The 16951-nt window shown below is 46.0% G+C and overlaps 1 protein-coding gene across 2 annotated transcripts in view; it reads right to left on the bottom strand.

Moving 5' to 3' along the window:
- Window positions 1–8506: 8506 nt before the first annotated feature.
- lrig2 (leucine-rich repeats and immunoglobulin-like domains 2) overlaps window positions 8507–16951 on the bottom strand; it is an 82788-nt gene continuing 74343 nt past the window's right edge. For both annotated transcript variants that reach the window (XM_068007717.1, XM_068007718.1), the window contains one exon: window positions 8507–16459. In XM_068007717.1, coding sequence (XP_067863818.1) covers window positions 16218–16459 — 242 coding nt within the window. In that variant the 3' untranslated portion in view covers window positions 8507–16217. The remainder of the gene's footprint in view (window positions 16460–16951) is intronic.

The raw sequence follows: 16951 nt of genomic DNA, 5'->3' as shown, positions 1-16951 counted from the left end.
ACGGAGTGGTCCGATAAAAAAAATCGTAGACATTTCGGAGGGTGTTTGAACAGCCCGAACCCCCTCCCATGCACACCCATGGGCCCAGAAACACAAGAACCGCAGTTTTACTCTCTTATTCTCCACTCAGCTCTATAAACTTCACTCCTGTTCATTTCCAGATATTTATCTACATAGAATTACATCGAATTTACAGCACAGAAACAGGCCATTCGGCCCATCTGGTCCATGCCGGTGTTTATGCTCCACACGAGCCTCCTCCCTCCCCTCTTCATCTCACCCTATCAGAATATCCTACTATTCCTTTCTCCTTCATGTGTTTATCGAGCTTCCCCTTAAATGCATCTATACTATTCACCTCAACTACTCCTTGTGGGAGCGAGTTCCACATTCTCAGTTTCAGAATGAAGGGTCGGCCATTTAGGACTGAGGTGAGGAGAAATTTCTTCACTCAGAGGGTGGTGAACCTGTGGAATTCTCTACCCCAGGGGGCTGTGGAGGCTCAGTCATTGAGTACATTAAAAACAGAAATCGATAGATTTCTAGATATTAAAGGCATCAAGGGACATGGGGATGGTGCAGGAAAATGGCGTTGAGGTGGAAGATCAGCCATGATCTTGTTGAATGGCGGAGCAGGCTCGAGGGGCCGAATGGCCTACTCCTGCTCCTATTTCTTATGTTCTCACCACTCTCTGGGTAAAGAAGTTTCTCCTGAATTCCCTATTGGATTTATTAGTGACTATCTTATATTTATGGCCCCTAGTTTTGGACTCCCCACAAGTGGAAACACCTTCTCTACGTCTACCCTATCAAACCTTTTCGTAATTTAAAGACTTCTATCAGGTCACCCCTCAGCCTTCTCTTTTCTAGAGAAAAGAGCCCCAGCCTCTATAATCTTTCCTGATCGGTATAACCTCAGTTCTAGTATCAATATTTTTTTCACCTTCTCAAGTGCCTCTATATCCCTTTTTATAATATGGAGACCAGAACTGTTCACAGTGCTCCAAGTGTGGTCTAACCAAGGTTCTATACAAGTTTAACATAACTTCTCTGCTTTTCAATTCGATCCCTCTAGAAATTTCCCTTGGCGCTTTGTGAAATACTCTGCTTATTTCTACACTCCCCATGCCTCCAATTTAAACAACTACATATGGCCTCCCTCACTCCAATAAAAACAAGTTTAATTCTTTGAGACGTTCCTAATAACCCAGACCCTTGGGCCCAGTGATTCCCCATGGGTGACTTAAATACTGAGAGAAGATGAAGACAGAAGGTGAGAAATATGTGATTAGAACAACTGATATTACTGGTTAACAAGAGCGTTACACCATGTATTATTCTGCTGCTATAGTGTAGCTATGATTAACTTGATGTGTCTCTTTGAGGCCACAAGGTGGAATTACCTCGCCTTCCCCAAGTCATTTAGAGGCTAATTGCACAGGTCAATTAGAAGTCAGATTGGCTTTAATACTTTTTTAAAAACTGAAGTGGAATTTTATATATACACCGGGGAATCTTCCGTGACACTCCAGTGCAGCACTGAGGGAGCACTGCACTGTCGGAGGGTCAGCACTGAGGGAGCACTGCACTGTCGGAGGGTCAGTACTGAGGGAGTGCTGCACTGTCGGAGGGTCAGCACTGAGGGAGTGCTGCACTGTCGGAGGGTCAGTACTGAGGGAGGGCTGCACTGTCGGAGGGTCAGTACTGAGGGAGCGCTGCACTGTCGGAGGGTCAGTACTGAGGGAGTGCTGCACTGTCGGAGGGTCAGCACTGAGGGAGTGCTGCACTGTCGGAGGGTCAGTACTGAGGGAGGGCTGCACTGTCGGAGGGTCAGTACTGAGGGAGGGCCGCACTGTCGGAGGGTCGGTACTGAGGGAGTGCTGCACTGTCGGAGGGTCAGCACTGAGGGAGTGCTGCACTGTCGGAGGGTCAGTACTGAGGGAGTGCTGCACTGTCGGAGGGTCAGCACTGAGGGAGCGCTGCACTGTCGGAGGGTCAGTACTGAGGGAGTGCTGCACTGTCGGAGGGTCAGTACTGAGGGAGTGCTGCACTGTCGGAGGGTCAGCACTGAGGGAGTGCTGCACTGTCGGAGGGTCAGTACTGAGGGAGTGCTGCACTGTCGGAGGGTCAGCACTGAGGGAGCGCTGCACTGTCGGAGGGTCAGTACTGAGGGAGTGCTGCACTGTCGGAGGGTCAGTACTGAGGGAGTGCTGCACTGTCGGAGGGTCAGTACTGAGGGAGTGCTGCACTGTCGGAGGGTCAGCACTGAGGGAGCGCTGCACTGTCGGAGGGTCAGTACTGAGGGAGCGCCGCACTGTCGGAGGGTCAGTACTGAGGGAGTGCTGCACTGTCGGAGGGTCAGTACTGAGGGAGTGCTGCACTGTCGGAGGGTCAGTACTGAGGGAGTGCTGCACTGTCGGAGGGTCAGTACTGAGGGAGTGCTGTACTGTCGGAGGGGTCGTCTTTCAGATGAGACGTTAAACTGAGGTCCCGTCTACCTGGTTATGGCATTATTGGAAGATGATTAGGGAGTTCTCCCATTGTCTTGGCCAACATTCCTCCCTCAATCAACTACCACCAAAAATATATATTATCTTGTTGCTCTTAGTGGAATCTTGCTGTGCGCAATTTGGCTGCTGCACTGACCAACACAACACCAAATGACTACTCTTCAAAAGTAATTCATTGGCTGTGAAGCACTTTGGGACGTCCTGAGGATGTGACAGGTGCTATATAAATGCACATTCTTTCTTTCTATTCAGTGACCCCCGCTGGAAAATGTGTGTGTGTGTGTGTGTGTGTGTGTGAATGTGACTGTGTTTGTGAGTGTGTGTTTGAGTCTGTTTGTGCATGTATGTGAGTGTGTGGCATATGTATGAGTGTGTGTATGAGAGTGTGTGACTGCATGTGAGTGTGTGTGCGCGCGCGTGTGTGAGAGTGTGTGTGCGCGTGCGCAAGAGTGTTCGTGTGTGTTTGTGCGCGTGCGCAAGCTGCATTGGATCAGGATCGGATCCAACTGGGTGATAACCCGCTCCCCTAACTTGCAAATAATTTTTTGACATTCCCTTCCAGGCCGACGGGTGAGGTACTGGACGGCAGTGGAGGACGGTGAACTGAACCCCAGCAACAGTCAGCCATGTTGGGGAGGGGGGTGGGGTGGGTAAATTGGGGGAATACGTTTAAACCTTTCACAGAATAAAGCAGCTCTGCTCTGACCGGCCGACTTATCACCTTTGTGATTGGTGACTCAACAGCACCACCTGGTGTTTAATAAAAAGATCTTCACAAATCCCAGAATCCGAGGTGATCAACGCTGGAGATTCACCCCGTGGGAACGGTTGTGTTACTGGGATAATAATCAGGAGAACGAGAGTTCAAATCCCACCAGGGCAGATTGAGAATTTGAATTCAGTTAAAAATCTGGAAATGTAAAGCTGGGATCAGTAAAAGTGACCATGAAGCTGTCAGATTGTTGTAAAAACCCAACTGGTTCACTAATGTCCCTTTAGGGAAGGAAACCTGCCGTCCTTACCCGGTCTGGGCCTATATGTGACTCCAGTCCCCACACCAACGTGGGTGACTCTTAACTGCCCTCTGAAGTGGCCCAGCAAGACACTCAGTTGTATCAAAACCCGATACGGGCATCAGTCATTCCCCCACACGCGGCTCGCACCTAATGTATGTCCCTGGTGGGTTTGGGTGTTTACTCACCAGCTTCCACCTTGTCGCATGCTGCAAAGGTCATCGTGTCACGGCTACTTTGAACGAGCTTCCATGACCTTGTGACTCAGAGGCGAGAGTGCTAAAATATAACTTTAAGATAATGTTAAAATATGGATCGGCAACATCACTCGGCAATCCTGACCCGTTCCTGTGATTTGAGAGACAGTTTCAGAGACAAATATTAAGGATTAAGAGTTTCTCTCCGTTTAACTGATTCCTGAGCTTCGAGGTCCTGCCTGTTCGTGGAATATGTTGGCATCACTGACTTTTTATTAAGAACCCAGCTGCAGGGCCAGATCACCACCGAGGTTGAAAGGAGCAAAAGTGAAGACAGATAAATCAGAAAGTAATGATTAGGCGATGCCAAGCTTGGGTTAAAAGAAAAAAATGGGTGTGTAGATTATAAGAGGGAGGGAATTAAGTCGATCAACCTTCTGTCATTCACCGTGACAGTGATGTGCAGTTTCATACGAGGAACTGCAAGTGGCAAGCTTTCTCTGTCTGTGTCCAGAACTCTTCACACAAAGTTACTTCAGTAAAAGGGAGGGAGCCATTAGCTCAGGGGAATGTGAAGTTAGTGTCAACGGACCAGCCCCCAACACCTGAGCTGGGTTATTCTGGGTGGTGTTGTCCAGCTCAATGGTAGCACTGACCCATCTGAATTAGAACATCGCGGGTTCGAGCCCCGCTCCAGGATTTAAATACAAAGAAATACATAGAATTAACAACACGGAAACAGGCCATTCGTCCCAATCAGTCTGTGTCGGGTGTTTACGCTTCACATGAACGCATAATCCTGATCGCACTTACCCGTCCAATTTCCAGATCTCTTCAACCTCTCTTCCTTCATCCACCTTTCCAATCTAATCTCGAACGTTGACATAGTTTCTGCCTCAACCATTCACCCAGGAAGTGAATTCCACGGCCTCACAACTCCCTGTGAAGAAGTTTCTCCCACTCCCTGTTCGAAATCTCTTCCATTTAATCTTGTATCGCTGGCTCCTCGTTCTCGACCCCCTCAACTGCTGGAAACAGTTTGCTTCTATCTACTTTGTTCCATCCCTTCATAATTTTAAACACTTCATAGAATGGTTACAGCACAGGAGGCCATTCGGCCCATCGAGCCTGTGCAGGCTCTTTGTAAGAGCAATCCAGTTAGTCCCATTCTTCCACTCTTTCCCCGTAGCCCTACAAAATTTTTCCCTTCAAGTATTTATCCAATTCCTTTTTGAAAGCCAAGATTAAATCTGCCTCCTCCACTCTTTCGGGCAGCGCATTCCAGCTCAACAATTTGCTGCTACTTCTATCATATTGCCCCACAATCTGCGTAGTTCTAACGAAAAAAGACTCAATTTTTCATGTCTTTCTTCCTATTTGAGCACTTAATCCCGGTGCAGTACTGAGGGAGTGCTGCACTGTCAGAGGTGTCGTCTTTCAGGTAGATGTAAAAGATCCCACGGCCGCTATTCAAAGAAGAGCAGGGGAGTTCACCCCGGTGTCCTGGGCCAATATTTATCCCTCAACCAACATCACTTAGAACAGATTATCTGGTCATTATCTCATTGCTGTTTGTGGGATCTTGCGGTGCACAAATTGGCTGCCACGTTTCCTACATTACACCAGACTTCAAAAGTACTTCATCGGCACTGTGGGACGCCTTAAGTTACAAGTTCTCTTTCATTATCATACATAGTTTACAGTGCAGTCATCTCTCCAGCCAAAGAGCTTTACTCTGTATCTAACCCGTGCTGTACCTGCCCTGGGAGTGTTTGATGGGACAGTGTAGAGGGAGCTTTACTCTGTATCTAACCCGTGCTGTACCTGCCCTGGGAGTGTTTGATGGGACAGTGTAGAGGGAGCTTTACTCTGTATCTAACCCGTGCTGTACCTGCCCTGGGAGTGTTTGATGGGACAGTGTAGAGGGAGCTTTACTCTGTATCTAACCCGTGCTGTACCTGCCCTGGGAGTGTTTGATGGGACAGTGTAGAGGGAGCTTTACTCTGTATCTAACCTGTGCTGTACCTGCTCTGGGAGTACCCTTACAACGATTACAATTCTGTGTGTGGAAGTAGCTGTGATGAAATCTCCAGGCAAAATTAACACCAACAGGGATAGTGAACTCACAGAAGGAAACCCTCCCACATTCACCCTGTGCTTGTTGCCACTGGTCCTGGGCATCCTGCAAAGTCATCGCCTTTACAAACCTCAAATTGCAGGTTCGAAAGTGCAGCGTGGCCCAGATTGTTCCTTACCTCTAATTGCAGATCGCGCTGGTCCATAAGCCTCACCCCTCGATGTAATGAAAGGAATCTTACAACACCAGGTTATAGTCCAACGTGAACTATAACTTGGTGTTGTAAGATTCCTTACATTTGTCCACCCCAGTCCATCACCGGCATCTCCACATCATGACCTCGATGTAATGGTGCAAGGAACAAATCAGGTTTCACAGTAAATAAACGACAATTTTCTGAATTAAAAAAAATTGAAATTTGATGTGTAGGAAGGAAAATATAAAATGTGAAATGTTTGACACGGAGTATTGCTAATCCCTCATTCGCTCAAAGTCTGTATTTTGGGTCTTGAGTTTGGATATGAAATCTATGATGGGAATCAATATCTAACTGAATCCAATAGATTGATTACTGGGACTCAGACTGGCGATCCCTACAGATCGGAGAATGGAATGGATTTTGGAAATGGCAGGGGGGGGTTGCTACTAAAGAAGCATTTGAGCCTTGTGGGCTGTTCAGTTGAATACCAAAGAGTGCAAGAGTAATCAGCAGGAAGTTTCCTTGCCCATGTTTGACCTGATGCCATGAGACTCCATGGGGTCCAGAGTCAATGTTGAGGACTCCCAGGGCCACTCCCTCCTGACTGTATACCACTGTGCCGCCACCTCTGGTGGGTCTGTCCTGCCAGTGGTACAGGACATACCCAGGGGTGGTGATGGAGGATTCTCTGACATTGGCTGAAAGGCATGATTCTGTGAGTATGGCTCGGTCAGGCTGTTTCTTGACTGGTCTGTGGGGCAACTCTCCCAATTTTGGCACAAGTCCCCAGATGTTAGGTGAGAGGAACTTTGCAGGTTCAACTTGATTTGTCTTTCCCGCGTCTGGTGCCTAGTGGTCAGATGCCGGGTGGTCCATCCGGTTTTATTCTTATGACTTTTTGTGCATAAGAGTGGCCATTTCAGAGGACAGTTAAGAATCATCCACATTACTGTGGGTCTGGAGTCACATTTAGACCAGACCGGGTAAGGACGGCAGGTTTCCCTCCCTAAAAGGACATTAGTGAACCAGATGAGTTTTTAAGACAATCCGGTAGTTTCATGGTCACCATTACAGATACTAGATTTTATTTAATTAACAGAATTATTTTATTAACTGAATTTAAATTCCACAGCTGCTGTGGGAGAGATTTGAACTCATGACTCCAGGCCTCTGGATTACTAGTCCAGTAACATAACCACTATGCTACCGTACCCTTCTCCAGTCTAGCCACATAACTGAAGTCAATCATCCCTGGAACCATTCTAGCAAATCTTTTCTGCACTCCCTCTAAGGCCTTCACATCCTTCCTCAAGTGCGGTGCCCAGAATTGGGCACAATGTTCCAGTTATGGCTGAATCAGTGTTTTATAAAAAGGTTAATCATAACCTCCTTGCTTTTGTACTCTCTGCCTATTAAAACCGCTTTCTCAACTTCCCCTGCCACCTTTAACGACCTGTGCACATGTGCGCCCAGGGGTCTCTGTTCCTGCACCCTCTTTAGAATTGTACCCTTTAGTTTATATTGGGTCTCCTCGTTCTTCCTACCAAAATGTATCACACTGCACTTCTCTGCGTTCAATTTTGTCTTTTTTTTTCCATTCGTTCATGGGATGTGGGCGTCGCTGGCGAGGCCGGCATTTATTGCCCATCCCTAATTGCCCTTGAGAAGGTGGTGGTGAGCCTCCTTCTTGAACCGCTGCAGTCCGTGTGGTGACTGTTCTCCCACAGTGCTGTTAGGAAGGGAGTTCCAGGATTTTGACCCAGTGACGGTGAAGGAACGGCGATATATTTCCAAGTCGGGATAGTGTGTGACTTGGAGGGGAACGTGTCCGCCCATTCCACTGTCCTATGACCTCTTGAAGTCTATCACTATCCTCCTCACTGCTCACTAGACTTCCAAGTTTTGTGTCATCTGCAAATTTTGAAATTGTGCCCTGTACACCCAAGTCCAAGTCATTAACATATATCAAGAAAAATGTAAGGAATCTTACAACACCAGGTTATAGTCCAACAGTTTTGGTGTTGTAAGATTCCTTAAATTTGTCCACCCCAGTCCATCACCGGCATCTCCACATTATATCAAGAATAGCAGTGGTCCTAGTACCGACCCCTGGGGAACACCACTGTACACCTCCCTCCAGTCCGAAAAACAACTGTACATCACTACTCTGTTTCCTGTCTCTTAGCCAATTTCATATCCATGCTGCCACTGCCCCTTTTATTCCATGGGCTTCAACTTTGATGACAAGCCTATTATGCGGCACTTTATCCAACGCCTTTTGGAAGTCCATATACACCACATCAACCGCATTGCCCTCATCAAGCCAAGTTTATGCTGTTTGGTTTTATGTTATTTATACTTAAAAGTATTATATAAATAATGATTATGATGTTAGAATGGGAACTATTATATCGTGCGTCCTGGCCCAGTTATTTCCCACTTCACCTGAAAATCTCACCTGGCCACTTGCAATGCCACAAGAGTTCAACTGAACACTCAAAACACACAGCTCTCTGTTTTTCCTACTTTTTATTGTGTACAGAAATACAAGGGTATTTTACAGAAACAGGTTTATTTTACACATGCTTTACAGAATGTACACATGACTGAGGTGAAACAAATATACACAAGGATGGGTGCTGGGCAACACAGGCTGCACACAGCACCTGTAGCAAGGGTTCGCAACACAGGCTGCACACAGCACCTGTAGAGAGGGTTCACAGCACAGTACCTGTACACAGCGGGTTTAAAGAACAGTACCTGTAGAGAGGGTCTGTAGCACAGTAGAGTTTATAGCACAGTACCTGTACAGAGAGTTTATAGAGAACAGTACCTGTAGAGAGGGTTCACAGCACAGTACCTGTACACAGAGGGTTTAAAGAACAATATCTGTAGAGAGGGTCCATAGCACAGTACCTGTACCGAGTTTATAGCACAATACCTGTACAGAGAGGGTTCAAATCACAGCACTTGTACATAGTGGGTTTAAAGATCAGTATCTGTACAGAAAGGGTTCATAGCACTGTACCTGCACACAGTACCTGTACAGAGAGGGTTCATAGCACTATACCTATACAGAGGGTTCATAGCACAGTAACTGCAGACAGTACCTGTGCAGAGAGGGTTCATAGCACAGTAACTGCAGACAGTACCTGTGCAGAGAGGGATCATACCACAGTACTGCACACAGTATCTGTACAGAGGGATCATAACATAGTACCTGCACTCAGGTGTGAGGTCTTGCTTACTCATTATATAATGCAAGAGATGTTAGGCAGACGGTTGATGGTCTTGTAAACAGAATGTCATAGGATTCTTTAAATATTATGATAATAATAACAACCTCTTTAACCAAGCTTTTGGTCACCTCTCCTAATATCCCCTTATGTGACTCGGTCAAATTTTGTTCGAAAATCGCTCATGAAGCGCCTTGGGACGTTTTACTACATTAAAGGCACGATAAAAATGCAAGTCGTTATTGTTTGATTTCACCGGCGCCCAATCATCCCCTCTCCACCTCAAGTCTAGAAATACAGATGTTACACTTAGTTTTCAACATGTCACAAAGGGGCTTCTCAAAGCTTCAAAAACTGCATACAGTTCAACAGATGAAGAAGGGCCAGTTCAAGCACTGAAGGTCCCCGTCCGTGGTTCTACAGTTCAGAGTTTCCCACAACAAATCTCACATTTGGTTGTTACTATAACAGTAACAGATCTGTTCAACCCTGCTGGAAGCACTCCACAATCACTTCTCCTGCCCCTTGCTGTTGCTCTCATTTTTGGTTAACGTGTGTGAGCTAACAGCAAAAACCATCTCTGGGAATTTGTAACAGCACAGCCCCGACTTTCAGAGCCCATCGGAGGACTGGCTGCAAAAAGCAATTCACAGTCAAGAGTCATCGAGGCTGTAGCTGGGACGGGAATCTGGATTCAGTTGGATATCTGTTGATAGTAAATGGAGAGCCATGCCTGGTCCGAATCAATAGCCCGGTCACCAGAAAACAGATGCATTCTCTTGTAAACAAGACTTGCCTGACTGCAGATACAGAGTCAGTCAGGGCAGCGACTGTACACAAACTCCACCTCACACCTAGCCTTCTGCATCAGCCGCTTGCTCTGCCCTAACAGTGTAAACCAGCAGTAACTGTGCCCTGGTCCTGCGCTTCACCCAAAAAGGCTCCCATTAAAAATTAAAGCAAAAAATAAGAAGAACTGGCTTTAAATTCTGTTTACAAAGTTGCACCAGGCACTGTGTGCATCATGACTAATCAGGTTGCTCTCTTTCAGAGGGCCGGCACAGGCACGACGGGCCGAATGGTTATAAAGTTTGTCTGCCTTTGCCCCCACCAGGGTGACCCAAACATCAGTTCCAGTCAGAGGGGCAGCCAGCTCTGCTCAGAGCCCTCAATACTAACTCCAAGGTCCTGCTGAAGGGTCAACGGCCAAACCCACCTTTCTCTTTACAGATCTGTTGTGTATTTCTTTTGCTTTTCTTTCAGATTTTCTGCCCCCCCACAAATTTCCAACTTTGCAACGAGAAGCAGATGCAAGAAGATTGAAGTTGTCGTTAATCGATGTGACCGGGTGTTCTTTGGTCACATCGCTCGTCTGAGCGAAAGTTCCCGACTTATAAGATAATCACTAATAAATCCAATAAGGAATTCAGGAGAAACTTCTTTACCCAGAGAGTGGTTAGAATACGGAACTCGCTCCCACAAGGAATGATTGAGGCGAATAGCATAGAGGCATTTAAGGGGAAGCTGGATAAACCTGAGGGAGAAAGGAATAGAAGGATATGCAGATAGGGTTAGATGGAGAGGAGAGGGAGGAGGCTCGTGTGGAGCATAAACACCAGCATGGATCCGTTGGGTCGAATGGCCTGTTTCTGTGCTGTAAATACTATGTAATTCTATGTAAGATTTGGTTGAATAATGACTGTCTATGCATGAAAGCCAGTAACTGGTCACCAAACGAGCAATTCACCCCGACAATTCATTATTATGGCCTAAATGTGCTTTGGAATTGAATGTCTAAGTAATAATTCATTGCAGTCAATTATCAATCACTGGGCATCGAAATGACCCTTCACATCGATGGAATAAATCACGTTGCACTGCAATTGCTGACACAACCAGATCAAATAAATCTGCTGTTAATCATTACCACCTGCTGTCAGTTTAAAAAAAAGCTTCAGAATTTTGAACAATTATGAAATGCCATTTCCTTCTCGTGTTCCCCACTTGTGATCCAGAAATACAGATGAGAACGTAGAAATGAGTGAGTGGTAATCAATGCACATCAGATGGCAGCAAGCTCCAGTTGCACTGGAAAAACTCTAGGTGATTTGAACAGCATGGGGCAGTTGGTGGCAGGAACAAACATAGAAACATAGAAAATAGGAGCAAGAGTAGGCCATTCGGCCCTTCGGGCCTGCTCCGTCATTCAAAATTATCATGGCTGATCTTCTAACTCAGTACCCTGTTCCCGCTTTTTCCCCTTATCGCTTTAGTGTTAAGAAATATATCTATCTCCTCCTTGAATACATCTAATGGCTTGGCCTCCACTGCCTTCTGTGGTAGAGAATTCCACAGGTTCACCACCCTCTGAGTGAAGAAATTTCTCCTCATCTCGGTTCTAAATGGCATACCCCGTATCCTGAGACTGTGACCCCTGGTTCTGGTCTCCCAGCCATCGGGAACATCCTCCCTGCATCTAGTCCTGTTAGAATTTTATATGTTTCGATGAGATCACCTCTCATTCTTCTAAACTCTAGTGAATATAGGCCTAGTCGACCCAATCTCTCCTCATACGTCAGTCCTGCCATCCCAGGAATCAGTCTGGTAAACCTTCGTTGCACTCCCTCCATGGCAAGGACATCCTTCCTCAGATAAGGAGACCAAAACAGCACACAATATTCCAGATGTGGTCTCACCAAGACCCATGTCAGACAAGGGTACAGCAGCGTAGTGGTTATGTTACGAGACTAGTAATAGTGGCCCGGATTAACAGTCCAGAGAACGAGAGTTCAAATCCCATTATGGCAGTTTGGGTTTGAATTCAATCAAAATAAAAAGCTGGTGTCAGTAAAAGTGACCATGAAACTGTTGGATTGTCGTAAAAACCCAACTGGTTCCCTAATGCCCTTTAGGGAAGGAAACCTGCCATCCTCACCCGGTCTGGGCCTGTATGTGACTCCAGTCCCACACCAAAATGATTGATTCTTAAGTGGTCTAAACAAGCTACTCAGTTGTACCCCACCCCACCTTCTCAGGGAAATTAGCAATGGGCAATAAATACCAGTCTCGCATTTATTCAAAGAATGAATATTTTAAGAAAAGACAACGAGTGAGCCTCTACACTACACCAAGCCATATAGTGTTGCAACCACATTTCATAGATTATGGTGTGAATGCCTGAAGATAATTTCTGAAACTTGGGGCAGGAAAACTCCTCTTGTCTCAGGTTTCAAGTTAAGATCCCTCAAGCTGCAGCCTCAAATGTGCCCAAAGAACAAACTTGGATTTATATAGTGCCCCATCATATCCTGAGGAAGTCTCAAACGCTTCACGTCCAATTAAGAGATTAGTGGCTCCAATATCTCATCCTAACTCCAGTGACATCTTCAGCCGGCACCTCAAGAGGCGACTGAAACAATTACAGACTCAAAGTCCTGTGCAAATTAACTTATTGGTTAGTTAAGATGTTATATTTTCTTCATGGGGGGAGGGGGGGGGGGGGGAGGGGAGAGAAAGAGAGGAGATCTATAAATAGGATGAGAAATTTATAGAATGCATGGACCTGATAAATGAGAAACACAACAAACAAGACACAGACAAGTAGTAACGACTATACTAGAACGGCCCAGTCTGTGCACTGTATACTTTAAATGTCAGCACTTAATGTGTATTCTTCCTTTTTGAGAGTTTGATTTCTGGATGATGGGTCACACTGGCAAGGGATTAAGAATCAGCCACATGGTGTGAACGTGTAGGTCAGATTGGGCAAGAGAGGCAGGTTCCTTTCCCTGAAGGGCATTAGGCAATCACTTGGGCTTTCATAATAATCCAGCGGTTTTCATGGTTACTTCTCTGGCGTTCAGCCACAAATTAACAGGGTTATTGAATTCAATCTCAAAACTCGCCATCATGGGATTGAAATTGGGTTACTGGTCCAGTACCAGGATCACGAGGCCAGTGTACCCATACAGCTTCAGTTTAAGTACCGGTCTTTGGAGTTGGAGGAGTCCCACGGTGACTCTGGAGGCACAGTCCGGCCATAGCACAAGCTGTAGGGCACGGTATGGTGTCTGCAGTGGCTGCTGAGACACTCGACGGAGGCTGTGTTCACAGTCAATTAATTTACAGCTGAAGGATTACAATTAACCACAGTTGACAGCAAAATGCCATCATAACTGGCCATTTAATTAATGTGTCTGCAATGCAACTGCGACCAACAGGAGGAGGCCATTCAGCCCCTTGAGCCTGCTCCGCCACTCAATTAGATCATGGCTGATCAGTATCTTAACTCCGTTTACCCGTCATGCTTCCATATCCCTTAATACCCTTGCCTAACAAAAATCTATCAATCTCAGTTTTGAAATTTTCTACAGCTTTTTTGGGGGAAAAGAGAGTTCCAGATTTCCACTACCCTTTGTGTGAAGAAATGCTTCCTGACATCACCCCAGAAGAGCCTAGTTCAAATTTTAAGTTTATGCCCCCTTGTTCTGGACTCCCCCCACCAGAAGAAATGATTTCTTTGCTTAAAGGTTTGGAAAGTGTTTGGGTTTGGGCAGGACACCCCTCCACGGTTTGGTAGTGGCACAGTCGCAGTCCTGGGTATGACTCGAGGGGCTGAATGGCCGACTCCTCTTCCCACGACTACAAACCAGTTTGGGGAAGCCAGGAGGATGAGGAATCCTAGCAGCGATGGAAAACTGAATGTCCACATTGCAAACTGTGGCTGTATAAGCAGCCCTCATTACAACACACTATTGGGCTACTTCAAGCTGCATGTTATAGTTTTGGGGGGGGAGGGGGAGCTACTGTACAACTTCATATTTACTGACAGCGCGCCCAATGTAAGTGCAAGAAGTTAAGGAACAGGTGCTTAGTCAACGGTAGAATTCACAAGTTTCCGAAGCTGACCGATGGGATGTCACAGCCTTACTATCTGTGTGCCGCTAACTCGGGTGTGCCATCTCGCACTGACGTTTGTGTCGTAATCTGGCGGGATTGTATAAAACGTTCCGAGATCCTGGGAGATTACGAAACTTCCAGGTGGTGATACACACAGAACAGCTGGAGTTTGCTGGAACCAGGGAACGGGGCAGTGAATGGCTCCCATTGCCATGGTATTCTATTGATCTGTAGTGATTGGGCCATTGATTACCACAATCGTCACTCAAGCTGCAGTTACCAGGACTAATTCTGGACACAGTTCACCGGGCAGGATTGAAGGTTTTGGCCCATGTATATCACGTGTACCACTTCTCACAATAAGGACTCAAACCCATAATTAAAAAAAAGGAAACTTATTTACATTATACAAGGCTCTACACTCGAGTTTACTAGAATATATAAAAGTTATAAATGCAATAGTCGACTTATACCAAAGGTTCCAAAATAGACAAGAACATTGTGGCCAGGGGGAAAGTTTTAGCTGTTGCACTGAACCGTCCATGTTTCTGACCCCCTGGCAAGTTCTCTTCTGCTGGCCACCCAACAAGGGATCACCACCGGGCCAAAATAAAACGCTGTATGTATGTTTATGATTATCCTGCCGAGGTTATGCAGCAACACAGGAGGCGGCCGGCACTGGGACATACTTGTGTTTGCCGCTCACTGGAGAGGGGCGAGGTTGAAGTCGGTGCTTTGGTTCCAGCTCAAATCTTACAGATGAGGACAATCTGGAGTCTTGAACTCCAGCTGTTTAATCAATGGCTTGCACTTTCAAATTTACAGACTTGCAGAGAGTCACAAAACGAGTTGATCTTCCTCGGCTCCCCAGCTGTCCAGTGCCAAACCAAAACATGCACCTTCTCAAATCTTGTGAGTGAGACGCAACAGCCACATTACACCGAGCTGATCTTGGCTGGAGAGCTGCAAGTTAATACTTTTTAAAACTCAAATGATTTACAAAACCGGTAAAGTTCGTACCAGCATAATTCTGACACTGGCAGCAATGCAAATCCACAATTCAAGCCATACATTCCATATCATTAATGCAGCCCGGTTACGGTAACAGCTCTATATTTGCTGTACTGAGGCTGGATTAAAACCAATAAATCAGTGTGGTGCCTGGCTGCTGACTGCCTATATAATTCTCACACTTGGGAAAAAGAAGAGAAAATGTTCCTTTAGCTGCCTTTCTAACTTATTGCTACTGTCTTGGCAAAGATTAGATTCTTTTAGAAAGGCTAATTGGAAAGTCAGACCCACAGCAGCAAACCAAACAATCGTGTTACTGTAAAATCAATTCAGACAGCAGGACAATTACATGTGCTCAGTCATCCATATGCTGTTCTTAAGTCAGTTAAAGCTGCTACTTACTGCAGTGATGTCACCAGGATATATGTAACATTTTCACACTGTATTCACTTGAACTGTGAAATATACATCCAGCAGCATAATTCGAGATCCTGCCCTTCCAAAGCCCTGCCGTTGTTCTGGAGAGAGGACACACTGAGCTGAACACCACCAGGTGAATTACTGGTGGCTACAATCGGTCAGCAGCGGGGAGAAAAATTTGAGGGGATGAATTAAATATGTCACAGAAAGACTAGTGCATCATTGGCTGGAGTGTAACCTTCCTACAGCCAATGTTAAGACAAATTCCATTTTTATTATGCGATTCCAAGAGGTTTGCCAATATTTCAGGCATCGCATTCCACAATTCCAGCTGTTTTCCTTGCCTATAAAATACTGGCACGGATACACTAAAATCTCCTCCTAACACTATTGTATATACAGTGTGTGACTGGCACTGGGAGAATAAATGCAGTTGAAATGGAATTATTCCTCCTCTACCTCCTTATAAAGTTTCTTTTCTTTTTTTAAAAAAAAAAGGAACTGAGGTTGAGGGAAGTAACGAAGATCGGTTAAGCCTAATCATAAACATACATATCCGGTGTATCTGGCCTCAGTGTCAGCGCTTTGAGGTAGTGGGTGAAGGTTCTGTCGCTCAGAGTACCGATAATGCATTTGTGTTCGTTGCACGGACGATCTACGTAGTGGCACCGTATGCCTGCACGGCTAGAGTCCGCTCATTGCCAGCGTTCTGATCAAGGTTTCTCTGGCTCAGTCTGCTATTGGCTGCCGAGGGCTCAGTCCCGCCCTCTGCCTCGTCCTCACCTTGCACAAGAGCCCGGGGATTCTCGTGGACAGTCACAGGCTGCTGTGAGTAATGGGAATGTGCACGCAGTCCTGAATCCGTACTCAAACTCCATGGAGGCCGTGGGCAGGATTCTAACAAAAGAAGTAAACAACAGTTAACTTTAACACAATACTCCTAACATAGGATCAGGAAGAGGCCATTAGGCCCCTCAAACCTGTTCCGCCATTCAATTAGATCATGGCTGATCTGTACCTTATCTCCATTTACCCACCTTGGTTCCGTAACCCTTGATACCCTTGCCTAACAAAAATCTATCAATCTCAGTTTTGAAATTTTCAATTAACCCCCACCCTCAACAACTTTTTGGGGAAAAGAGTGTTCTATATTTTCACTTCACTGTGAAGAAGTGCTTCCTGACATCACTCCTGAACAGCCTAGCTCTAATTTTAAGGTTATGTCCTCTTGTTCTAGACTCTCCCACTATCTTAAAACATTCACTCCCTCCACGACCGGCACACAGTGGCTGCAGTGTGTACTATCTACAAGATGCACTGCAGCAACTCACCAAGGCTTCTTCAACAGCACCTCCCAAACCTGCGACCTCCACCATCTAGAAGGATAAG

The sequence above is a fragment of the Heptranchias perlo genome, chromosome 27, assembly GCF_035084215.1.
Source record: "Heptranchias perlo isolate sHepPer1 chromosome 27, sHepPer1.hap1, whole genome shotgun sequence".
Classification (NCBI taxonomy): domain Eukaryota; kingdom Metazoa; phylum Chordata; class Chondrichthyes; order Hexanchiformes; family Hexanchidae; genus Heptranchias; species Heptranchias perlo.
The sequence above is the reverse complement of the archived record's forward strand: the minus strand, read 5'-3'. Positions and strand labels throughout refer to the sequence as shown.